The following is a 25,596-nucleotide window of genomic DNA, read 5'->3' on the forward strand; positions in this document are numbered from 1 at the left end:
TCTCCATTTTAAGGCATTGGAGATAATTTTAGCTGAACAGCCTATCATTTTTTGCACCTCTTTATAGGTTTTCCCCTCTCTAATCAACTTTTTAATCAAAGTACGCTGTTCTTCTGAACAATGTCTTGAACGACCCATTTTCCTCAGCTTTCAAATGCATGTTCAACAAGTGTTGGCTTCATCCTTAAATAGGGGCCACCTGATTCACACCTGTTTCTTCACAAAATTGATGACCTCAGTGATTGAATGCCACACTGCAATTTTTTTGAACACGCCCCTTTCAACTAATTCAACCAATTGCCCAATTGCACAGCCTTAAGAGCGTGCATATCATGAATGCTGGGTCTCATTTGTTTTCTGAGAATCTACTGAACCTACTGGTAACTTGTTTGCCACGTAGCAATAAAAAATATACAAAAAACCTTGATTATTCTGGTTAGTCACATTGTACTGCTATTATTTTGAACAAGACTGTATATCCCAGAGATCATCAGTGTAATTCACTTCCCCTGTCAGAGATCATAATGTCATGCCTGATCAGTGTATATTACATGCTATGCAAATACTGAGCTAAACACACACACACACACACACACACACACACACACACACACACACACACACACACACACACACACACACACACACACACACACAGAGAAAAGGAAACCTTTGTTTAAATGTCCTGATATGGCAACAAAGATGCAGCACTTGCTGTAATGATAACAGACCTGAGCGAGCTCTTCCCAGGAAGCCATTGGTGAATATCTCACTGATCCAGCGCTGTAGCTCTGTGTCCTTCTGCACGAGTTCATCGTGTTGATAGTAGTGGGACAAGAACGCTTCAACAAACCTGTAAGCGACCTCACAGTCAGATGTTTTCCAGGTTTACATATTTACAGCTTTACTTTTTTTAGCTTTACTTTTTTAAACACTAGTTTAAACTCCACTGGTAGTCATACTTGTTGATGATATTCCACAGTTTCATCCCATCATCTCTGTAGTAGTAGTTGGGAACCTTCTCCAGGCCTCTCTCGGATATATTATCGGGAAGACAGAGGGAGCTGTAGGTCAGGGAGGCAGTCGCACGCTTCATCAACTTTTCCAATGACTCTCCACCTACTCCTGCATACTAAGAGTAGAGTCATTAATGAGAGAGAAGACACATGACATAGAGGCTATGAACAAGGTTCTGGCACTGCAAATCCCTTAATAATTTCCTCAAAAGATAGGCAAGACAAGGCAAATTTATTTATATAGCACATTTCATACCAAATGGCAATTCAAAGTAACCTGGCTCTGCCCTCCAACACTCAATTTTCACTTTCCTTCAGTACTCCGTCTGGGACTGCGGTGTAGTCTTAGGTTTTCTCTGAACAAATTTTTACCAGTCCAATTAGCGAACAGAGGAAGGGGCGGAGAACGATGGTGTTGATGTCATGTGCTATTTTGAGTTGTAGTTCAGTAATGGCGGCAGAGAAAGATGCGAACGAAACCATTCATTCAGTTGTGGCACCACTGCCAAATATCCAGAAGTTAAAACCAGAGCAATAACAGTCTTTGCTGGGGTTTGTTGGTGGCCATGATGTTGTGGCCCTCCTCCCCAACAGGGGGAATTCAGGAAAAGTTTAATTTTCCGGCTCGCTCCGTTAGTGGTGAAGGAGTTGGCTGAATCCCTATTCAGACGGTAACTGTTTCTTGTGGGGTCGAATTTGGAAGGTATTGCTATCATTTACAGGGGCCGAGCTAGTCAGTTATTTTATTGCTGTCCATCTCCCACTACCCGCATAAAAATCCCCGACCAAATTACCTACTGCTTTTGACAAAAACTGAGGTTGTGTGGTGATGTCACAGCTGTTCAAATCCACATCTCTGAGTTTTCAAGAATATATCACATCAAAATTCAGTTTATAATCATTTTTGACCACTGCAGGGCATCTTACGGTCACACTTTGCTGTTATTTGGATGCATTTCTAGATTTGTATTTCTTTAAAATGCTAGCAAGTATTTAGCCTACAAGAGCAATATATTGCATCACCGCTCAAACAAAGAAAAATAAAAGCACAAACCTTTTAATTGGTCCGTTATTTATAGCAGCATTTATTATTATACCAAGCAAATGACATTTTATTTACAACATACAATCATGTTACGGACTACGTGAGCGCCGCGTTCCCGATCACAAAACTCTCCCCTCCACCGTGGAGTGAATAAATCACAATCCCAATGCACCAGTTTTAGGTTTTCCTATAGTTTTATCACTGAGGTGGCCTGCACATTTATTTATACGGGTGCACAAATATGCATTAATTCATTCTTAACTAATGCACAGATGATCATGAGTTAATGTATTACTAATGGAGAACTAACCCATTTATTAATGATTACTGCATCAGCAACTAATGAACATTCATCATGATTAACAGTAATCATCAAATTCCTATTAGTTAAATATGCCATAACATGTCAAAGCCATGCATTTCAACTTCCAGTTTTCTGCTTTAATTAATCATTAGCTAATGATTTATAAAGGTATCATTATGTCATGTCTTAACTTGTAAACAAGTAAAATCATAACATAATGACACCTTTATAAACCCATACACTGGTTGTGAGGCTCTTTTCTGAACACTGGGTTTTGATGGGCATGCCGCACTGAAACTTGGAAGTACACGCCCACGGCTAGGATTGGATAAAATTAGCATATTTAATGAGCTTCAGCTCCCCTGTCAGTTCACACGATGAGAGGAGAGATTGTTTTGAAAGCGGCAACCATCACAGGGCTCATAAACGTCTTTATCAAACAAACACAATGATTTATTTATTATCCACCCGCGATTGGTTGGACCGTTATTTTTATATTACACATAGCCCGAACGAAGATATCGAACGGTCGAAATAAGCGCGAACTGCACACACACACACGTGCACATGCACACCGCCCTTCAAATGTCAAGTCGAGAGAGACAACAGCACAGATCAAGAACACATTATTACGAGATTCATCATCCTGCCGGGCTTTGCGAGCCCTGGCCCACATGTGTCTGTGTCCAGCATGCGTCAGGTATGTTTCTTTTAAGCCCCTTTCACGCTGCGATTCCGGCAAATACACGGATAATGCGACCCGGCATTTGTTCCCGGGCCGCTAGATTTGGTCCATTCACACTGCCAGCGAAATACCGTAATATGTGCGCTTTCACACACAACGCTTAACGGTCCTGGGTCGAGTTGACACGTGACATCCTGATGTGACGTATAATGGCGAGCGATCTCCGCTTCAGCGCGGATAGTAAGGAGCTCCGTGGTCTCGACTTGTGTCCAGTTTGCGCTCATTTCTGCTTGTTTAATTTTAGTTTATTTTGTATACGAACACTCTCTGCGTTTAAAACACAGACGAGCTCTTCTGGCACTGCAGGGTTGTGTTATTGAAGAAACAAGCTCTAGGAGTCGCACGATAACTACACACACGCTGCGGCATTAGTTTCAGCTTTTGTTCACACAGCGCTCGTCCCGGGTCGAACCCCGCAATGTTACTAGGTCCCCGACCCGGGTCGAATTCGGTAATCAATCCCGGGACGTGGTTGCTTTCACACAGAAGGTGACCCGGCAATGCTCCGGGAATATTGCGGGTCCGACGTGCAGTGTGAAAGGGGCTTATGACACATACATATAATCAAAACGATCAATAACAATGCAGTACTATTACATATAAAAACACGTTTTACTCACATAAGTGTGTTGCACCATTCCTGTCGGATCCAAATCCAGCATCAACCGGAGATTTGTTTACAGACGATTACGCAGTGAAATTAAGTGTTTCCTCAGCATGTTTGTTGTTGGCTAGCAAAAACGAGCCGATCACCTCCACGAGTCGGTGGGCGGGGCTACTGAATTAGATGAGTCGGTGGGCGGGGCTACTGAATTAGACGAGTCAGTGGGCGGGGCTACTGAATTAGATGAGTCAGTGGGTGGGGCTACTGAATTAGACGAGACGGTGGGCGGGGCTACTGAATTAGATGAGTCGGTGGGCGGGGCTACTGAATTAGATGAGTCAGTGGGTGGGGCTAATGGATTAGACGAGCTGTCTGAGGTGTGTTTCGTAGCGCTATGACGTAAGAATGAAGCACAAGATCGTTTGCTGGGCCTGGTGTCTATAAAAGCTTTTCTTTGGCTAACAAGGAAGTTTTCAGCTCTTAAATGTAAAGGATATTCTTATATTGCCATGACCTTTTATATATATCAAAAGCTCAAGGGAAAGGTGATTTCTCAATTCATCACCCCTTTAACCATGTCATATGCATACCATGGTGATTGCCCCATCCTTGGATATCAGATCAGTCCGGGCCATGATGTTGATCTGGAGCGTGTATCGGGTGTGCGGAAAGAGGAGCTACAGAAGGAAAAGAAAGGAAGAGATTTGCCTTCGCATTCTTCACAAAAGATAAAAATATATCAATAAATTATGAATTTTTATTTCTGGTGTGTGTGCTTTTTTGCATATGTGTGTGTGTATGTGTGTGTGTCTGTGTACCTGTACCCACAAGCCTTCATCTGTAGGTGAGATATATTCTATAAAGTTATTTCTTAAAGTTATTTCTATATAAATCACAGAATGAGTACATTTTTCTGAGAAATGTCACAGGGATTGAGTTGGACATTAGCGAGCCCTCATGTACCTAATGTTCAGTGTCATCTGTGTCCACAGGCTACAGATGAGTCAGTCCCATTCTCCAAAAGGGAAATACTGAAGGGGAGGCTCTTTCACAAAGCAACATCTCTGAGGTAAAATAGACATCTACGACCTCAGACTACAACTCAAAAACTCCCCTGCCATCAAAATAGTATGGAAGTAACATTCATGATATAACTCCCTCTCTCTCTCTCTGACCTTCCTTCCGGTTAGTGGAGAGGTGTCACGGTGAGAGGGGATGTTTATGGACTTTTCTTTTTTCAATTGTTTCTCTTACTTCTTTCAACTAGAACTGATATTTAAATTAACATTAAATCTCTGAGTTAAGTGTTGAGTTTCCTTGAGGAGTGGTGAAGTTTGCTTTTCACGTGGTGATGATTGCAGTGATGGCATCACACCTGGATGCACAAACGCCATCTCTGTTGCTCCGCCACGGAATTAGATGCGTCACTCAAGTTGGAGTAACAGTTGAGGATGTTTTTCTGGATGTAGCTGAGCGGGCGTTCATAGGATGAACTGACTGACTGATTATTGTAATGTTAATGTAGGCAAAATAGTCACAATGAGCTATGGATAATTATTAATATTTCCCCTATGAGCTAATTCGCTACACTAAGAAATTAGTTCAAAGGTTTAATGAGCCATGGGGATAATTCAGGGTTAAAGTATTCTATAGTATGCAGACGATGTAAATATTTTTATTACTGGTCAAAATGATATTCGGACACTTTGTAAAAATTTAAACCTTTATGACAAATTTTCTTCAGCCAAAGTTAATTGACAAAAGTGTGAAGTGTATGTTGTGGTTCTCGGGTTGATAAGGGGCCACATAAACTTCCTGAAGAACTGAAATGGGGAAGAGAAGGTATTACAATGTTGGAGGAGTTTCTGGGCACTGATAAGTACAGTATAAAGAAAAGAATAGGGAGAGTCTGCTGGAAAAGGCTGTTGCCAAGTTGTCTAAATGGAATTTGCTATTATCCAAATTATCCTATAGTGGCAGAGTCTTAATTACAAACAGTCTGACTGCCTTTGTGTTGTGGCATAGACTGAATGTACGTGAGTCACCAGAGGACAGTATCACTTCTGGTCTGGTCTAAAATGGATTCCTGGGCCTGCACTTTATCTACCAGTATATGGAGGGGGTAAAGCCTGATAGATGTATGAAACTGCATACATGCTTTTTGATTACAAGCAGCACAGAGACTGCTGTATGAAGAGAGTGCTTCGGTGGATCAATGTTGCTTGTGCAGGGGCGTAGCCATCTTATATATATATATTCTGACGTAAATCATCTGTTCTCTATGTGAATATATAGTAAAGTGTGATTTATTCCTGTGATCAAAGCTGAATTTATCATCATTCCTCCAGTCTTCAGTGTCACATGATCCTTCACTAATCATTCTCAGATGAGGATTTGATGTTTTTTTTTCAACTTTTTTCAACTCGGGCGTAGACACGAATTCGCTTCAAACGAGTAAATGGGATAATGTGGGCCCTCCAGTACTTCGTCAGAACTGTTCCTGGAGTCGAGAGGGGTTAAAAGTGCTGGGTGTTTTCCTTTGGACTGACAAGTTTATTCAGAAAATGAGGGTTGAAACACTCAGTTTCAGTCAATCTCATGTCAATCTTGAGTACCTATAGAGTAGTACTGCATTCTTCTTATCTCCGAAAAGTCTTCAGTTTTATTACATTTATAAAAGAAATATGGGCTGTACCGAGTCTTTCCGGGAAAAAAAACGAGCGCCTGGAGGCGTATTGTGTGGGCGGAGCTAAAGAATGACAAGGCGTATCATGTGGGCGGAGCTAAAGAATGACGAGGCGTATCGTGTGGGCGGAGCTAAAGAATGACGAGCGCAAAGCGGTGACGTCCTCAAGCGTGGAGAAACCCTTGCTATCAATCTCAGCTAATAGATATGATCCAGAATCTAATTCGGAGGCTGAAATAGAAACAGCAACAGCAGGACGTCCGTCTCTGTGGTATGGACTGTATTTAGGGGCCTGTCAACATTTGTGTGTGTTTACTCGCAGTTTATGAGGACATGATTCGGTTTATGGACTATTGTATGCGACTAAACCTTAGCAGTAGCAAGCAAAACGGTTTTGCACGTCAGACTAGTGTAACGTTATACAGAGAACAGCAATGGAGTCCGTTAGCGCATTTGAATGACGAAGCACGCGATCGTGTCGTTTACTGATGTTTACTCACGCGAAGATAGCCGACAGCACAGACATCTGAAGCAGTTTAACTCACCGGCTGCTTCCAAAGCAGGACCGAAACTTATCGCTGGGACCGCTCCGTCAGAAACACACTTCTTGGAGTGTGGAGATCCACTCTGCGTTGCGACTGAAGCGATGTTGTGAAGCTTCCCGTCATTTCTGCATTCAAATCGGTTCAAATGCAGCGCTGCCTTCCCAGAATGCTGTGCTGAAGCGTTGAAGTCGCTCGACGTCACCCATAGGAATAAAGTGGAGCGCGGCGCGGACTATAACGACAGAAGTGTTCACGGACGACTGGATCTGCACCTGAGAGTGTTTATGGGCGTGCATTTCCTCTCTCGCTCTAGTCGCGCGCGCACCCTACCGGGAGAAGAGCCCGTACGGCCCATACAAGGACCTTCCGCTCTATTAACGTCAATACTCGACCCATACTCGAAAAAAACTCTCCGAAACTTGTGAGAAACCGGAAGGAGTATTTTTTAACACAGAAATACTCCATCAAACGTCCAACATTAGTTTCTGAAACTTTGTCTATGTTTAGGATGGGAATCCAAGTCTTTAACAGTGAAAAGCTCAGTGTGCAGGAAACAGCATTTCACCGCCCCTTTAAAAATGATTCAAAATCTACTCTACCCTGAGGATTTTGAGCCATGGGTGTCGTTCGGTCTGGTGTTGCTCAGCTCTTTTGGGGGATTCTGTCTTGACAGGCATTTGTTTTTAATGTTGTCTTATGATGAAAAATGTTCATCTGGTGTAAAATTTTATGTTAAACTCCTGGACAGGTTTTAAACTAATTCGATGGGAAAATAATAATTTGGGTCTTGAAGAACCACTGTTTTATAACTCCTTTTTGAGTGATAGTGGTACATGCATTACAGTTGTTAAAAAATCTTTTGAAAAAGGGATTGACAAAAGTTTCAGATTTGATCAATACCTCATCTAGAAAATGGAGGTCATTGATAGACATTGGGAATCAGGCCGGGGTTAAATCAGTAAGGACGATTGAGCGGCTCATAGGTGGGTTGAAAGGAGGTCCTTCTAGAGTTTTGTTTCCTAAGCTATTCGTGTCTCCCAAAGTTGGTTTTGAAAATGATCATGAAGTAAAGCTGTTTAAATTTGATAAATTACCAGTTTTATTTTCAGGTGGTCAGAAAAAAAGATCTATACCAGTTGTGTCAAAGTGGATCATTTTGAGCAAATTTAGGGTGCTTTCACATCTCTGGTTCGGTTCATTTGCTCTGGACCGAGGGCAAACAATTATACATTGTTGCATTTTTCAGCTTTTTGGGTTCCTTTTCACACCACACTGATTGTTTCGGTCCAAACCAGTTGAAACTAACCAAAGTGTAGGCACATGACAACATCCACATCACTCATTGGCCATGGTGTATGATCCTAAACTGCTTTTCCATTGGTCAGAATTTACGTGTGGGAAAATTCCAAAAGAAGCGGAAAAGCCAGCAAATTACACACCTATGGAGAGACGACTGCGGGCTGGTTTTGTCCCTGGCCATAATCTACTACATTGTGTGTATTTACCACAATATGCAAACAATACATTTCTATAATGGATGCGACTTGAAAACAACATTCTAATGCACTGTAAACTGAGAGCGCGCATCGCTCGTCACTTCAATTGGAGGCGTGCATTAATTGTTCTTAACTTAGACATGCTCATCTTGCGAAAATATTGCCAATGATCTATCAGGTAATGTCGTGCCCATAATGTCAGCGCAGCTAACTATGGCAGCTGGTTTAGTCCAAAAATGATCAGTACTTTTGCAGATGGTTCTGTTCGAGGTCGGATCACGTTCTCACCACAAACAAACCGTTTCAGAGTTTGTTTGAAAGCATACCGAGACCATAGACCGTAAGCTTGTTTGGTCCGCTTTTGGTGCACACCCGAGTGTGATTGCTGCCTTCACACCTGACCATACGAACCGGACCAAAGAGGGAAACAAACTCTAGTACGATTCAACCGAACTACATGAGGTGATGGTAGCACCCTAAGGAGAGAGGTGATCAAAAAAATGGAGAGATTTTTTTAACTGTACCTGTCGCACTTTCTCCTTCTTGGAGGCTTTTTTATAAGGGTCCTCTACCTAAACGGTCTGGAGACCTACAGTGGAGGTTATTAAATTGTGTGTTGTCCACTAATTATCATGTTTCTAAATTTAACTTGAATGTTTCATCATCTTGTATTTTCTGTTCTTTACCAGAATGTTTTTCATGTTTTTACTGAGTGTTCTAGATTGGTTCCATTATATATGTGTCTAGAAAGATTACTTGGGAATTAGGGTTTTGTTTTCAACAAGACACTGTTTATCTATGGTGACAAATATTTTAGAGCACACATAAAGCAGTGTATTGTAGAAAATCATAGAAAAATCACAGAAAATCACAAACCAAGCCAATCCCCCATCATTGGACAAGCCAAATTAGCCATTTGGAAGTCTTATATTTTGGCTGCTGAGGGGCTTAATATAAATGTGGTCAAGTTATTCACTGCTTTGGTGGAGTCCAGAACAAGAATTGAGCATAGATTTCTTCAAATGACAAAAAACATGTTCGAGTTTGAGTTTAAATGATGTGTAAATGGAGCTTTACTGTCACTTTGTGAGGATGGAGAAGTAATGTTTAATCGGTGATGTAGTTATAGTGGTCATTCTGAGTATGTTTTAATTTAATTTATTTATTTGTTTTTGTTGTTTTTATTATCTTTTGAACATTTTGCAATGTGATTATGTGTGAGGTATATTGAAGTGTTTTTAAGACTGATTTAATAAAAGTATGTTAAAAGTTAAAGTCCCTCCCTCCTTCCCTCCCTCCCCCTCCCTCCCTCCCTCCCTCCCTCCCTTCATCTCTCTCCCTCCCTCCCTCCCTCCCCCTCCCTCCTTCCCTCCCTCCCCCTCCCTCCCTTCATCTCTCTCCCTCCCTCTGGATGTGGCATGTCTGGAATTTTCCTCTGCTTCGCTGCGAGCCCTCACTGTTCACACGTCAAGCTAACTCATGCGTGACAGATTCAATACCTTGTATAGAGGGTGTGGAGAGGGAAGATGCCGCAATGTTGCCACAGTGAACACCTCTGACAGCAGGTGAGTTCTCAGCAGGTGAAAGTCGACCTCGTGAACCCCAAACTCTGCGTTTCGGACGAAGATCTTGGCCAGTTTCCAGTCTGCCTTTGAATCCGTTGGGAGGAAGATGGGATTCTCTTTGCTGGGCTTTTGCCTTAACTGTGCAGATTAAGTTTGAACGTGTGAAAATGGTACGAACAGTTTCTCAGGGAAACTGGGTTATGATTTTTCTCTCTTTCAAGAAAATGAAAAGGATTTCAAGGCATCTGTCACAATAAGTCTATTAAGACATTAAAACATTACATGTTACATAATATACATAATTTAATGTTTAATTGTTAAGACAATTTTGCCTACTCATCAGTTTTGCATTGCATATCATATTTCCTTTGTTTCTTTTTAATAATTTGATTGTTTAGCTCATATTTTAAGATTCGTTCATCTGTTTTTAATTTAATAATGTCCCCCCCCCCCAAACATTTGTCACCTAGGTCCCCCAGGTTGTACTCTTTCGGTCGAAGCAATTAAACATCACCCTGTATGGGATATCGCTTCTTGAGCATTTCACAGCGGAAGCTAATTCTAATCCAGCTAGCCAGTGCACTCTAGCGTTTCCACCTCTTTCCCTTCTTCAGTTTTTCTTAGACAGCTGAGCTGTTGGAAGCATTTCCATTGCACTCAGATCAAGAGTGACTGTATCAAGAGGATGTTGGACACTCGCTCAGTGGCGAGCCTGGGGTACAGTTTTGGTTTGCTCAGATGGGGATACTTACATTTTAACATATTATTGACCTGCCCACATTGACACTATATAGCCCTATTCAGACGAGATTAGATTAACATGGGGACGTGGGGGTAAAGTATTTTTTACTTCAAGACATCTGTAATATTAATGGGCAATTCGCACGGGATAAGACATCTCAGTAAAACTAGCAGAAGTGGGAGGAGTAACTCGCTTTACGCACCACAGTAATCTCCTTGTCATCAAACACAACATGAGCGCCTGTCTGAACTCTGTCTCCTATATATATATAGTACATGCCAAAAGTTTGGACACATTACTATTTGTAATGTTTTGGAAAGAAGTTTCTACTGCTCATCAAGCCTGCATTTATTAGATCAAAAATACAGAAAATTGTTTTTATATTGTGATATAATATTACAATTTAAAATATTTGGTTTTCAATTAGTTATACTTTAAATTATCATTTATTTATGTGATGCAAAGCTGAATTTTCAGGATCGTGACTCCAGTCTTCAGTGTCACATGATCGTTCAGAAATCAGTCTAATATTCTGATTTATTATGAGTGTTGGAAACAGTTGCCTAATATATCAGCTAGATGAGCTGATTGAATTGAAGCGACCGTTAAGATTATCCACCTGAATTAAATTATTTTATTTCTATAAAAAGCAAAACTAGAGGGGAGGCGTAATGTAAACAGCATTGCCCTATTCTATCCTAACTTCAACCTACGTCAGATATGAGGCAAGACTTTCATCTCGTCATAGTTTAGTCTCGTGGCATAAGTTATTGGTTTAAATTGTGGCTGAGAGCATTAGCACGCTGCACCTGCATAGCAGGATTAGAATGGGGTTCAGCTTGGATATGCTCAAGGAGATATCCCATACAGGGGGATGTCTCAAGTTCTCCCTCAAAGAACCTTGGTTGTATTTATAGCCCATGGATTTCTGCACTTCAGATGCAAGATACTCACCTGAATGGCGATGGGCATCATCATGCCCTGAGTGTTGCAGTACAGCAGGACCAGAGGAACCGTGAGATACTGCTGCCTGCCACTGACTACATTTCCCACAAGACCATCCAACATCTTATAGTCAGACAAGAAGATGTTTCCTTTCTGCCCATGGGGGTAGATCACACCAAATAATGAAGAAACACAGATTAGACAAAACCAAAGCAAATCAGACCTAGTCATTCCAAATCATTGCCAGTAGCATACCTTCATCTCCTGCTCCAAGCTGCTTCCACTTAGGGAAGCTTTGACCATTTCGTCTGTGACGGGGAAATTCTCTGGCAGCTTTGAGCAGCGCTGGATCATCATGGGATTGAGGCCATTCAGAAACTGGTAGCCAAAAAACTCATCCTCATCCCAGTGCTCCTGAATGTATTCTGCAAAGCATGCTATGTCAGACATTTGCTACAGTACAGACAGAACTTTGTTTGCTATAAAGTCATTTTGAACAGTTCATTCATTCAAGATGAGTACCAAAGGTTTTGTTTATGTTTTCACAAAGGATTTCTTCCAGTTGGCTGATGCTTTCCCACGATCTTCTGCTGCCAGCTAATCCAGTTAGTTTCAGAGCAGCTAACCTACACATACACAGAATACACAGGTACAAACATTAATTGTTGAACTAACCTTGACATACAACCTATGATCCAGCCTATTGTTAGTTGTGAGAATATTATTTATTGGTTATTATCACATTACTGTCTTTGATAAGACAAATGCCATCCCTGTTTTGCAAATGCCATCCCTGTCCACGCAAAATACATTGTATATCATGTTTTTAAATCCCCACAGTTAATTTTGAACTAAAGCATCCTTAAAAAAGTTCAATCTAGCTATAAATATTCAGCATTTCCACCAGTGCAATCTATATCTACAGTCCCTGACAAAAGTCTTATCGCTTATCTATTTTCTAGAAATACCTGATATTAACCTGACTTTTAATTAACTCATTGGTGTTAGAAATAGTTCATATGAAAAGCTAAAACCCTCCCAAATGATGTTTAATGCACTGAAATAAATAATTTTCACAGAAAAAATATTTATCATTTAATCAAGACAGAAAGGTCAAATTTTGGCAAGACAAAAGTTTTGTCGCCTATACAGAAATGTAACAAATTTACTGCAAATACAAAAATATGTCAGCAAATTAAGTTGTGGTGCTGTGAGATCCAAATGTAATATCTTGTATGACTTCCATGAGCTTGAAGGACTGCATCCATGCGGTTTGGCAAGGATTCATACAATTTATTGATGAAGTCATCAGGAATAGCTAAGAAAGCAGTCTTGCATGCCTCCCAGAGTTCATCAATATTCTTTGGTTTCGTCTTCCATGCGTCCTCGTTCATCCTACCCCACATATGCTCAATGATGTTCATGTCTGGTGACTGGGCTGGCCAATCCTGGAGCATCTTGATCTTCTTCGCCTTGAGGAACTTTGATGTGGAGATGGAAGTATGCGATGGAGCACCGTCCTGCTGCAGAATTTGGCCTCTTTTATGGTTGGGAATATAAGAGGTAGCTAAGATTTCTTGGTATTTTAGACTATTGATGTTGCCTTCCACCCTGCCCATCTCTCGCACACCCCCATACTGGATGTAACCCCAGACCATGATTTTTCCGCCACCAAACTTCATTGTTTTCTGGGTGAATCTCGGATCCATTCTGGCTCCAGTAGGTCTCCTGCAATATTTGCGGTGACTGTGGTGTAATTCAACAGAAGATTAATCTGAAAAATCCACCTTCTGCCACTTTTCCAGCGTCCATCCTTTTAGCAGGCTGTGGGCCTTGGCAAATGCCACACGGTTTTTCAATTGTCTTTTGTTTAGTGCTGGCTTTTGGGCACTGATTCGACCATGGAGGCCACTTCGAGACAGAATCCGACAAACTGTTCTGGTTGACACAGGGACTTCAGGTGACCAGGTCTCGTGGAGCTCTGCTGCAGTGGAAAATGGGCTGGCCTTGGATTTTCGAGCCAACAAACGGTCCTCTCGAGCAGTTGTCTTGCGGGGTCTGCCTGACCTGGGCTTGTCAAAAACGTCTCCAGTCTCTTCAAATCTTTTTTTTATCGTCTGTACTTGATGCTGAGACACATTGAAGGTGTCTGCCACATCAGCAGTGGATCTGGTCTTCAGCCTCATGATAATCAAAACTTTAGTCTCAGGGTGAATCTTAGGCATGTTTGCAGAGGTCTAGTTGCAGTTGATGTGAAGGTCTAGCGTACTGGGGTTCTTTTTATACACACTTGAGACCTAATTGATCCAATATTAGTCACAGGGGAAGCTCATATGACAAGGTGACAACACTTATGTCTTTGCAAAAATTGACTCAATGGGCTTTACCAAGCTGTGAATATTAGAATACTTTTTGAAAGTTTAGTTTTTCACTGAAACATTATCACAAAAGCTGGTGGGATTAAAATGAGCCATTTCTTGTAAAAGAAATCTTGATTAGAAATATTTTTCAGCGGCACATTAGGTCAATTTGTACACAAGCGACAAGACTTTTGTCAGGGACTGTAAAAAACACACCATATTTAGGCTAACATACTAACAAAAAACATTGATACAGTTGTCCAAATAATGGTGTAATGGCCCACTACTTATGAACTGTCTAAATGTGTCTCTGGAGTTACAATTACACTGGGTAGCCCACTTTTATCCAAGTATACATGGCAAATCCTTCTTTTTTTCCTTCTTGATTCCTTGATTCATTTTGAATAAAGCATACTCCAAAGTAATAGACTGACATTGCCTCTACGTCACCTATATAACTTATCTTTCCTGTGGTGCTTGGGTCTCTGGAACCCAGAACCAACAGAAATGTGTAAATCGTAGTTGAGAAAAGGCAAACATAGTCAAAAAAAACAAACAAACAAAAAAAAAACACAGTTAAAGGGTTACTTCAGTGATTTAGAATTAAGCTTTGTATTTAAACTGGGTCAATTACGTGCCCTACGAGGCCACTCCCACAGCCACCGTCACTGGTAATCACTTTCCCACCGTGTTCATCTTCATAAAATCAGTTAGAGAACAGACAGTACAATTAAAAACTGAACCCGTCTGTTCAATATATAATCTAAGCCGAGCGAGAGTCACAGCACAAATGCAGCAATAGTCAAATTACATTCATCAGGAGAGCTGAGGTAAGCGCGGGCGTGGCAGTTGCTCTCAGGGCGTGTTCAGTATGGAGCGTTTTCAGCTCGTGCCTTTGGAAGCTTAACTTTCATAGGAATTCATTTGAGAAGTTGAAACACTCATGTTGCTCAGCACCGCTCCGTTTCCATGAATGCCGGCAGCTGCCCGAGCCGAGTGCTGTGAGAGAGATCCCACCCCCCATGGACGGGTTAAAAACGTGGAAATAGCTCCTTCTACTGGCTGTAGTCTAGCCACTGGCCAAAAAATCCTCGATGACACAAAATTACAATATTTGCATCATCTGAAGATTTTTTTCTGTAAAAATAAATAAATAAATCTCTCATCTCAGGGGGATATGGGGGAGGGGGGGGGCACGATCATTCGAATATACTCCCGGGTTTCTACTGACAGAAAGCCATATGCTAAATTGCTGAAGTGACCCTTTAATCTAATGAAAACAGATGCTATGCAGTGTGTGAAGCTACACCAACACTCAAAAAGTTGCAACAGTGATATATTTTAGATATATTTAGTCTGAGTTAAACTACACTGATGGAAACCTGCTGCTGCTACCGATAACTGTGATCTGGAAGAGGTAGCCATTAAGGCAAAGATTAATTATGAGTAGGTCTACTGTCCATATTGTTCACAATTTAATCTGTGATCTGATCTGTGATCTGGAAGAGGTCACAATGGGTTGTTATCATGGCTATAAAAATCCAGTGTACTGTATTTCGCGTACGTGAGTTTTTGTTGTAGATGGCTATTGCTGCGCGCTTAGCTAGAATGCCATACAAAACCAGCCCATTGGGCCACTGAATCTGCATTAACGACAACAGCTGGGGCAACAGCCTTAGTCCTAATGGGTTGTTATCATGGCTATCAAAATCCAGTGTTCGGTATTTTGCATACGTGAGTTTTTTTTGTAGGTGGCTATAAAAAAATAAAATAAATAAATAAATAACTAAAAAAACAATTGTGTACTGTGCTAATTAATTGAGACTTCTTACAGCTCTTACAGGTTGTTGGCCTTGTTTGTTTCGTTGCTTCTATTGCTCTCCCCTTTTTTGTAAGTCGCTTTGGATAAAAGCGTCTGCTAAATGATTAAATGTAAATGTAGGTAGCCATTAAGGCAAAGATTAACTATGAGTAGATCTACTGTCCATATTGTTCACAATTGAAATTATAATAGTCGACATCTGTTCAGTTGTTTCCCTTAATTCCTAGGTCCAGCAAACATTGAACAGTGTTTAACAAAGAGATGAACTCTCTACAGGAGGGTTATCAAACACTTAATCACTTACTGCTTTCCAGCACTGGAGTAAAACTCGGTTTCCTTTGAGAAAGAGAAACGGACTTCAGCTGGCAGAGCGAGGGCAGTGTCGCAGTCGATAACTTGGGGCGTGCCCTCAGCATACACACGCCACCTGGGAGTAGAATATTTCACCGGAAGGAATTTAATTTCACTGAATTTATATCAGTATAAAGCAGACACTTCCCTGTCACACCGGCCTGTATTGGTGTGAGGCTCACAAACCTAAATAACTTTTGTTGCTCTTCTCGCTGCCTCGTCCGTTGCCTTTGGGCTATTGGGTTGGTGTCCTGGAACACAAGTGAAGCTGAAATGCAAATGTCAAAATTAATAAAAATGTAATAAAATCGCAACCAAAAACATTTTTGAAGAAAAAATGTAGGCTATATTTTGTATATATATCATTACTTGATCATAGGATGATGACTGGATGATGACTTTTTTATCATGGACACTTTAATTTTATTACAAATGTACTTTAAAAAAAGTATGTGTAAAATATGTGTAAAAAACATATGGATGACAGCCAAATATACAGTACATCAGCAACCATCACCCACTGAACATCTCAACAATGTGCAGTAGTTATACATTATTTGAGCATCTGACACTTTTGACACTATCTCTCCATCATATGAAGACAAATGTTTGCTTAAAGGAATTCATCTGCAATATAAAAAAACTGTGTGTGTCACAAATAATTAAAAGTATGCAAGAAGTAACAATAAAAGTGAATTATAAAAGCTGTGCTGTACAAATGGACTGGTTCATTAAAATATATAGGCAATAACTTCATAACTCAATAACTAGCTAATTTACTACACCTAAACCTAACCCTAAGTACTGCTGAATTTCTGCCTTAATAGGCAATGTGTCTATCTGGATATTTCAGTGTCATGTCTACCTATAACCACTAGAGTCAGACAGATAATAGAGGACTACTGCAAGCAAAACTGCAGAATGCTTCCATTAATGTTTGGAGCTGTAATACTTTCTCTGTGTTAAGATAAAAATAAATGATTTTAAAATGTGACATATTACATGTGTGTGTGTGTGTGTGTGTGTGTGTGTGTGTGTGTGTGTGTGTGTGTGTGTGTGTAGTGCAGTACATTTGAAATGAATCACCAATGAACTTTCAAGTACACTGGTAAATGTAATTTTTGTTCATCACCTGTAATGGCAGTGCCTACCTTTAGCAGGTCTTAAAACGAGCCTCTCGTTGCAGTCCAGCCAGCAGTAGCACGGAAACAAAATCGTGTCACCTTCCGGCGTGTTGACCGAGATCTTATCGCAGAACCACTGGTTGTAAAGAAGACCCATAAATGGCTTGGAGTAGAGCTTGACAGATATGAGTTCTCCCAGGGACGCCTTACAGTGTATCTCAAATGTATGCACCTACACAGACATATGTACAATAGCGCATTAGGGCCAGTTTAGGTTAAAAAAAACAAATCAATAATAATATGGAGTTGGGGGAGGGAGAGGAGGTGACATTTATAGAAGAAACAATTTTAGTAAAAAAAAAAAAAGCAAATACATATATTCAGAGATCATAAACATCACACATTTGCATGAAAAACAAATTAGCAAGAAAACCTTCAATATTAATTGAGGGGGAAAAAGTTTCTTTCTTTTTTTTTTGTGAGAGAAACTTTGGAACCACATCGTGCGTTACCTCATCACACCACAGATGCCACCACAAACTGGGGTTCCACACACACACGTGTGTGTGGTGAGGAGGTGAAACTGGTGAGGAGGTGAAACTGGTATGGGGCACTGAAATGTTCCTGGCATGCAGAATAACCACATCATTTCACTCTGCACTGAACCTGAACCTGATCCACAGAGATCACCCAGGATCAACGTTCACTGAGAACCAATTTCTCCATGGCTGAGGCAAGCTGTGAATAGAAGGAACAGCCTACAGCCTATAGCCTAATTTGGAGATTCATGATAACCCACTATGAATTTAATGTAATGACTAGTTTTTTTTTGTTTTTTTTTACTGCCCATAGACGTTTGACAGCCATATGCTCAATGGTTGCACTTCCTCACTTTGGTGAGCATGTGGGATACCTGTTGATGGGGGAGTGGTGTGATGAGGTACAGCTTTGCAAAATGAAGCGATGTGGTTTCTTCACACAAGTTGCACATTTGAAAAACTGGCAAATTTGTCTGACTTTATAACATAAAAATTTTCAAGTTTCATTTCCGATTTTTTACTCTGAATATTCTGATCCCACCCCCATCCTATACCCTGAAATATTCTGAGGATATAAACTCACTAATTTGCGAGGAAAAAAAAACTTAGAAGAAAATAATGTGAAGGAACCTGTTGTGTTTTTTGTGCAAATTTTGTCATTTGTGAAGTGTTGTCATTTACTTTAAACCAGAGCTACAAATACTGCAAGTGACACTTATGGAGAAACGTCTGTGGTTTAGCAGTCTAATAGTGTAGTGTCTCTTTAAGAGAGGAGTGTGCTGTGAGTGCATGTGACCGGTGGTTACTACGTGAAAAGCAAGCGTGAGATTCATTTAATTAGTGAATGACTTTCAACCTGGTGTGCAGCCACTTGGTAAGCTCTCTTAATTTCAAATGTTTCTTGTTTGCTTATAATGTAAGCTTCATGTTGTCTGCTGTTGCCATGTTATGTTGTTGTACAGTGGTTAGGTCCACTGCACGTTTATGTTGTGCTCCTGGTAGATCTAAGCAGTTTAGAACTATAAATATAACGCTATGCTCCGGTAGATCTGAGCAGTTCGGGAAACATGTATGAAGCTAACATTTAGAATTATACCACTGCTGTAAAATATGTGTCCATTTGTGTACTTTCTTTAGCTTTATAAATGTTTGATTAAGTATGAATCGCAGACCGGTATCTAACATAACGCTGTACTTCCTGGTTTGCTGCGGGGCATTCTGGGAGCTGTAGTTTCCAGCTGTGGTTTCCTGCTTGCAGAAAAGACTGCATGCATCTTGCACAGGCATTTGGTAGGACTTGAATATGGTGAAAAATGTTTTAAGTATGAAGCATTTACATAAATTATGAGATGATGATTATCACTATAATATATTAGTAATATTATATATTTGTATTTTGATTAATGTTATTTATTGTTGTTTGTTGTCATTGTCTGTAGTATGCACATGAAATTGAAATATTGTATTTCTTATTATTTCAGGTTTATTACCTGGTCACCATTTATGAAAAAATAAACAAATTAATGTGGAAGACCGAGTAGTATCCTTTGCACGCTGGGTTACCCTTTCCGTGGGGAGAACACGGAACAGTAATAAACCAACGAGCACGTCAAGCTAAGTCTGCCACCACTATTTAAGCATTGACCAGTGAAGGAGCACCAAGAGAAGAGGAATAGGCCGAATAGACCCCTCTGTGGAATAGCGCCTTGGTCAGTGCAAGAAAAGGAAAATGGATTTGGCAGAGTTAGTGGTACTAAAAGGAAAGCGCTCAACAGCACAGAGCTCCTTCAGCAAGAGAGCCAAAAAGCTGTCCCTCACTGTTGACCTTCTTGAAAAAAGGGTGCTTATTGATGAGATCAGAATACTTGGTGTGGACTTTGGAAGGGTGCACGACACTGGTCTTGAATATATTGATGCTTTAGGAGAAGTGGATAGCGAGGAAGAAAAAGCTGGAATAGAAGCGGCTCATGTGGAGGAAAAAATGGCGAAGTGCCTTGCCACCTATACAGAAATGCTCCGGCTTGCTAAAGAGACGTTATGGTCCAAATTTGCCTATGTTGACCTTAAATTGTACGCCGATGGGGCAGAGGAGAAATGTGCTGAAGTGGAGAACGCTGATGTGAAGGAGTTGCTGGAGGAAGACTTTTAAGTCCTGAGAGAGGGCCTTTTGGAGAGAATCAAAATGTTTGAGCAGAAAGTGCTTGAATGGGAAGGTCTTGTCACTGAAGCCAAAACAGCAGTATACAAGCAGCAATTATACAAGCTGGTCAACAGACTGCATGACTGGGTGCGGAACTGGCAAAAGTTGAAGCGGACCAAAGAGGTTGGTGTAGTAGAAGAGGTTGAGGAAGCGAGTGCTGATGAAGATAGTGATTCCAGCGAGGGACCCACTAGAGCTGACACGCAGCCCCAAATCCTCAGTAAAACACCTATACCCAGTACTGGAGCATCTGCGTTTTTATATGCACCCCCACAAAACATTTCTGGCTTGCATCCTGGGGTGTACGGCTTCAGACCACAGATCAGTCTTGAAAGAACACGCCTGCCCACGTTCTCGGGAGACATGACCGACTACTATCGATGGAAGGCTGAGTGGGGAGAGCTGGAACAGCTGGGAAACCCGCAGAGGACAGCTGGTGTTACAAGGTTCCATCTACTGGCAAGTCTTGGTGATAGGGTAAAGAAAGACTTGGTTCTATCCAGCTGTGCTTCGGCAGATGAAATGTTCAGACGTCTCGACAACCGCTTCGGGAACAAGGCAAAAATCGTCCTGAAGATATCGGAGGAGGTTCAGGGCCTATCCCCCGTAAAGGGAGACAACCCTAGGAAAGCAATTGAGCTGATCCAAGCAGTGGAGCGAGCCCTTAGTAACCTTGTGATCCTGGGAGAAGAGGAGGTTATAAAGAACCGTTGGGTAGCACAGTCCCTTGAAAGCAAGCTACCAAGCTCTCTGAAGGAAAAATGGATTGCACACAAGACTGAGCCTGTGAATGGTTTCGCTCCAAATAACCACTTTGACTGCTTACTGCGCTTCCTGAAAAAGCAGGAGGTAATCCTGGAGGAGCTGGATCAGCTGGAGACAAGCACTAGAGAGGGAAGCTCCACAGTGAAAGGCCCGACAGACAAGCCTGAAAGAGGAATCAAGAAAGCATTCTCCAAAGCGACCTCAGGTCAAAGGGAGTCTCAGTCGACCCTTCGCTTGGGCCTGTGCACTGCCTGTGCTGATGAAACACACGCTGGCAGGCTGTTTGCCTGCAAAGCCTTTAGGGAGATGGATCTCCAGAGGAGAGAGGTCCATTTAAAGACCCATGGGATATGCAATCGGTGCCTGTGTTTCCACTTAAAGAATGGCCGTTGCAACCCAAAGTTCCTCTGCAGTAAAATGGACTGCCGCAAAGAAGAGCCTCACCACTATTTGCTCTGCCCCAAGTCCATCGCTCAAGAGAAAGATGCTGGAAGCGAGGTGCAAGGTACCAAAAGAGTGGAGAGGAAAGGCCTCGGGCTGACTGGCAAGCAAGAAGAGCTCCTGGCGAAAGTCACTCCGGAACTAAGAGCAGAATTCAGGAAGGCATTCTCCAACAAAGCCTCAGCCACGTTCTGCACAGTTGGAGGTGGACTGAAAGAGTACCCAGTTATAATGATGTTACTGGAAGTGACAACTAACTCAGGCCAGCTGATAGGCACTCTTATTGATCTTGCCTCTGACACCAACTATATAACAAACAGCGCTGCCCAGCGCCTTGGATTGATTGGTGAGAGCATTAAGTTGATTGTCCATGGGATCGGAGGGATGACAACAACAGTCACAACCAAGAGGTACTCCCTGCGATTAAGAGTGAAGACCACCAAGGGGACGGTAGTGGAACACAAACTGCTCTGCTACGGCCTAGAGAGTATCGCTGAGATAAATCAGCCTGTCACTCCACGACAACTGCTAAAGATCTTTCCTGATGTTGCTGCAGAAGAGCTGGTTCGCCCTGAGAAAATTGATCTTTTGATCAGCCACAGGGAAGGTCGTCTAGTTCCACAGCCGTTCAAGTCGGAGGGAGCTCTAGTCCTATGGGATGGCCCATTGGGCAAAACCGTTGGTGGTACTCACCCTGATCTCTTTGAGGTGGTCGACCTAATGCTACACCAGTCTGAAACTCACTTTGCGAGGTCTATGAGAACATGCTCAAGGGTGTACAAGGAGGTCCTTATGGATACCAAAGACCTGAGTGAAGACAAAATAAGGATGCAAGGAGTGACCCTCAGCAGCACCACTGCTACAAATAAGGAGGTGTTTGAATGGTTTAAGTGGGATAGTATTGGAGCAGCGTGTGACCCGAAATGTGGGAGCTGCAAGTGCAGCAAGTGCCCTCCAGGAGGCAAAGAGATGACCCTTGGTGAAGAGAGGGACTTAGAAAAGATAAAGGACTGCCTCTCTTATGTGCTAGCGGACAAACACAGTGACTCCCCACACTGGGATGCGGCCTACCCATGGAAAATAAGCCCAACGATTCTGCCAGATAATCACAGAGCAGTGGAAGCAACCTTCAAGAACACAGAGGCTCGGCTGGCAAGAGAACCTGTGTGGAAAGCGGCATATGGAGAGCAGATCCACGAGATGGTATCAAGAGGAGCAGCCATTGAGCTCACAAAGAAAGAGATTAAGAGATGGAATGGCCCAATCTGGTACATCAGCCATCTTGTTGCTCCGAATCCTCATTCTAGCTCAACGCCAGTGAGGATAGTCTGGAACAGTAGCCAAGAGTTTAAAGGGTTGAGTCTAAACAACCTCCTGCATAAAGGCCCTGATGTCCTCAACCCAATCCGGGGTGTCCTGCTGAGATTCAGGAGCAGATTGTATGCTGCTCTTGGCGATGTTAAGAAAATGTATAATTCTGTGTGGCTGAAGGATGAGGAAGTCCACCTCCATCGATTCCTCTGGAGGGATAACCCTGAAGATGAAATTGGTGTGTTTGCTGTTGTTAGAGTCAACATTGGCGACAAGCCCGCCGGATGCATCGCTCAGGTTGCCATGAGAGAGACAGCAAACCTGCCCCAGTTCACATCGATGGTTGAAGAGCAACGGATCCTGACAGAAGACTGCTATGTGGACGACATCTTGACTTCGCATGATGACCTCCAAACTCTGATTAGGTTGACTGAAGGAGTGGAAAAGATTTTAAAGGCAGGAGGCTTCTCCATCAAGCCCTGGGTCTTGACAGGCCAAAGTGGGAGGAGTGAAAAACTAACTGACCCCAGCAACATCACTGCAACAGAGCCTAAGACCCTGATACTCCCCAACCAGATGCAGGATGAGGATAATAAGGCATTCAGATTGGGATATGAACCCAAATCTGACAAACTCCGAGTGCTGACGTTGGTGAACTTCTCAAGGAGGCGAGGAAAGATGAGGACTGGTCTGGATCTACAAGAGGATGAAATCAGAGGCAGCACCCCCTACCCTCTCACCCGACGCATGCTGCTGAGTCAGATTGCAGGGTTCTATGACCCCATCGGCCTGGCCTCACCTGCCAAGCAACGAGGAGTGATGCTCATAAGAGAGTCATTTCAGGAAGCAGGAAGAAACTATCCATCTAGGGACACCTGGGATGATCCTCTTTCGCCACGTCTTCGAGAGGCTGCAATAAAACTCTTTGAGCAATATGTGAGGCTTGGCCAACTTCGATTCGACAGGAGTCTCACACCCTATGGAGCCATAGGCCGGCCAATGGGCATCACATTTTCCGATGGTAGTGAAGCTTCCTACGGAGCCGTTCTTTACCTACGGTCGGAGACAGAAGATGGAGTCGTAGTGAAGCTGGTTGAATCAAAGGCCAAACTCACCCCTTTAGACCAGAAAGGTGATGTCATTAAAGCAGAGCTGTGTGGGGCGGTCTTTGCATCCCGCTTGAAGACATACTTCGATAAGCATTGCTACATCAAGGTGGATCGGTGGATCCATTTTGTCGATAGTCAGACAATCCTTGGAGCCATCCAGAAGGATAGCTATGGCTATCAGACATTTTTTGCCAACCGGATCGGAGAGATCCAGAAGGCCGGATCAGTAGACAGCTGGAGGTGGGTCGAAGGAAAACAGAACATCGCCGACCTCATCACTAGAGGGGCATCCCCTGAGGAGCTTGCTGAAGGATCAGTCTGGCAAGAAGGCCCAGAATTTTTGAAGTTGCCTGAATCAGAGTGGCCTGTGAAAACTTCTAGAGAAATCAACCCATCTGTTGTTGAAGAAATCGGGGGACTTCGGAGGAAGGCGTTCTCGGCACTGGTCGCAGCAGGAGCCCAGCGCAGGAAATGCTCAGCCCTAACAAGTGTTGCGCTTGTGCACCTTGTAGACCCCCGAAGGTTTAGTTCACTGGCACGGTTATGCGGGACCGTTGCATGGGTGAAACAAGCCGTAGAAACCTGGCTGGGCAAAAGCCAGGCCCCAGTTCAGTCAAAGTGGGAGGCAAGACCATATCTGTCTGTGGAACAAAGAGCAACAGCTTTTAAAGATCTAGCTCTCGAATCTCAAGATGGTGTCGAGTTCCGTGACACAACCTTAGATCGTCTGGTTGTTCAGAAAGAGGAAAAGACAGGACTCTTGCTCTGCGGGGGGAGAATCCACTGCTGGGATGAGGGTAAAGTGGCTGTACCACTAATCCCATGCCAGTCATGGCTCGCAACCCTTTTAGCTAGGGAAGCACATGAAGAAAACCATGAAGGTGTCGCTTCCACCCTCCTGCGGACAAGAAGGAAAGCGTGGATTATGCAGGGACGTAGAACAGTTAAAAAAGTGTTGAACAACTGTGTCACCTGCAGAAAGCATAGAGCCAAGATGTGCCAGCAAGTAATGAGTGATCTCCCTCAAGAGCGCACCAAAAGAGCAAATCCATTCGAGTATACAACCCTCGACCTTTTTGGCCCCTTCGAGGTGAAAGATGCTGTTAAAAGAAGGACAAGCAAGAAGGTCTGGGGTATTGTTTTCTGTTGTATGGCCTCAAGAGCCGTCCATGCAGACCTCACCGATGACCAGTCTGCAGAAAGCTTCCTTCAAGCATACTCCCGCTTTGTTGCTCTGAGGGGGCATCCAAGGAAACTATGGTCCGACAGAGGCACCAACTTTGTTGGTGCCAAGCCAGCTCTGCATGAGCTGCATAAACATCTGGCTTGCCTGCAGGCTGTGGCCATATAAGATGTTGCCGCTAAGAAAGGGACTGAATGGATGTGGGATTTTCATCCTGCAGATGCACCCCACAGGAATGGAGCTGCGGAGGCTGCTGTAAAGCTTTTAAAGCGGGCGCTCATGAGCCTCGGAAGAGATACAGGGTCTCTCACTTGGGGAGAGCCCCAAACTCTGTTCTATCAGGCAGCCAACCTGACAAACGAACGTCCAATCGATGCTAGGGCTCAAGAACAGGAGGACTCAGTCGAGTACTTAACACCTAACTCCCTCATACTGGGTCGAACATCGCTTGGAGGAGACACCAGTGGGCTTGATCTAGAGACCCATCCCTGGCGTCGTCTAAGGGCTATTCAAATCGGAGTGGATCGGTTTTGGGCAAAGTGGAGGGAACTAGCTGGCCCTAATCTGTTCATTCGACACAAGTGGCACCGGACTGAGAGGAACGTCAAAGTCGGCGACCTCGTCTGGATTGCTGACCCAAATGCTTTGAGAGGTCAGTTTCGTCTGGGCCGGATTCTGACAGTTTATCCCGACAGCAA

At 42.8% G+C, this 25,596-nt stretch overlaps 1 protein-coding gene across 1 annotated transcript in view; it reads right to left on the reverse strand.

The window, feature by feature from the left end:
• LOC137083465 (hydroperoxide isomerase ALOXE3-like) overlaps positions 1 to 25,596 on the reverse strand; it is a 36,757-nt gene that overhangs the window by 8,563 nt on the left and 2,598 nt on the right. Inside the window, exons 4-13 of the mRNA XM_067449422.1 lie at positions 17,378 to 17,582; positions 16,413 to 16,494; positions 16,180 to 16,302; positions 12,216 to 12,319; positions 11,949 to 12,118; positions 11,703 to 11,846; positions 9,941 to 10,144; positions 4,305 to 4,391; positions 963 to 1,132; positions 732 to 853 (exon numbers count right to left, since the gene is read on the reverse strand). Coding sequence (XP_067305523.1) covers positions 732 to 853; positions 963 to 1,132; positions 4,305 to 4,391; positions 9,941 to 10,144; positions 11,703 to 11,846; positions 11,949 to 12,118; positions 12,216 to 12,319; positions 16,180 to 16,302; positions 16,413 to 16,494; positions 17,378 to 17,582 — 1,411 coding nt within the window. The remainder of the gene's footprint in view (positions 1 to 731; positions 854 to 962; positions 1,133 to 4,304; positions 4,392 to 9,940; positions 10,145 to 11,702; positions 11,847 to 11,948; positions 12,119 to 12,215; positions 12,320 to 16,179; positions 16,303 to 16,412; positions 16,495 to 17,377; positions 17,583 to 25,596) is intronic.

Source organism: Pseudorasbora parva, chromosome 7, assembly GCF_024679245.1.
Source record: "Pseudorasbora parva isolate DD20220531a chromosome 7, ASM2467924v1, whole genome shotgun sequence".
Taxonomy (NCBI): domain Eukaryota; kingdom Metazoa; phylum Chordata; class Actinopteri; order Cypriniformes; family Gobionidae; genus Pseudorasbora; species Pseudorasbora parva.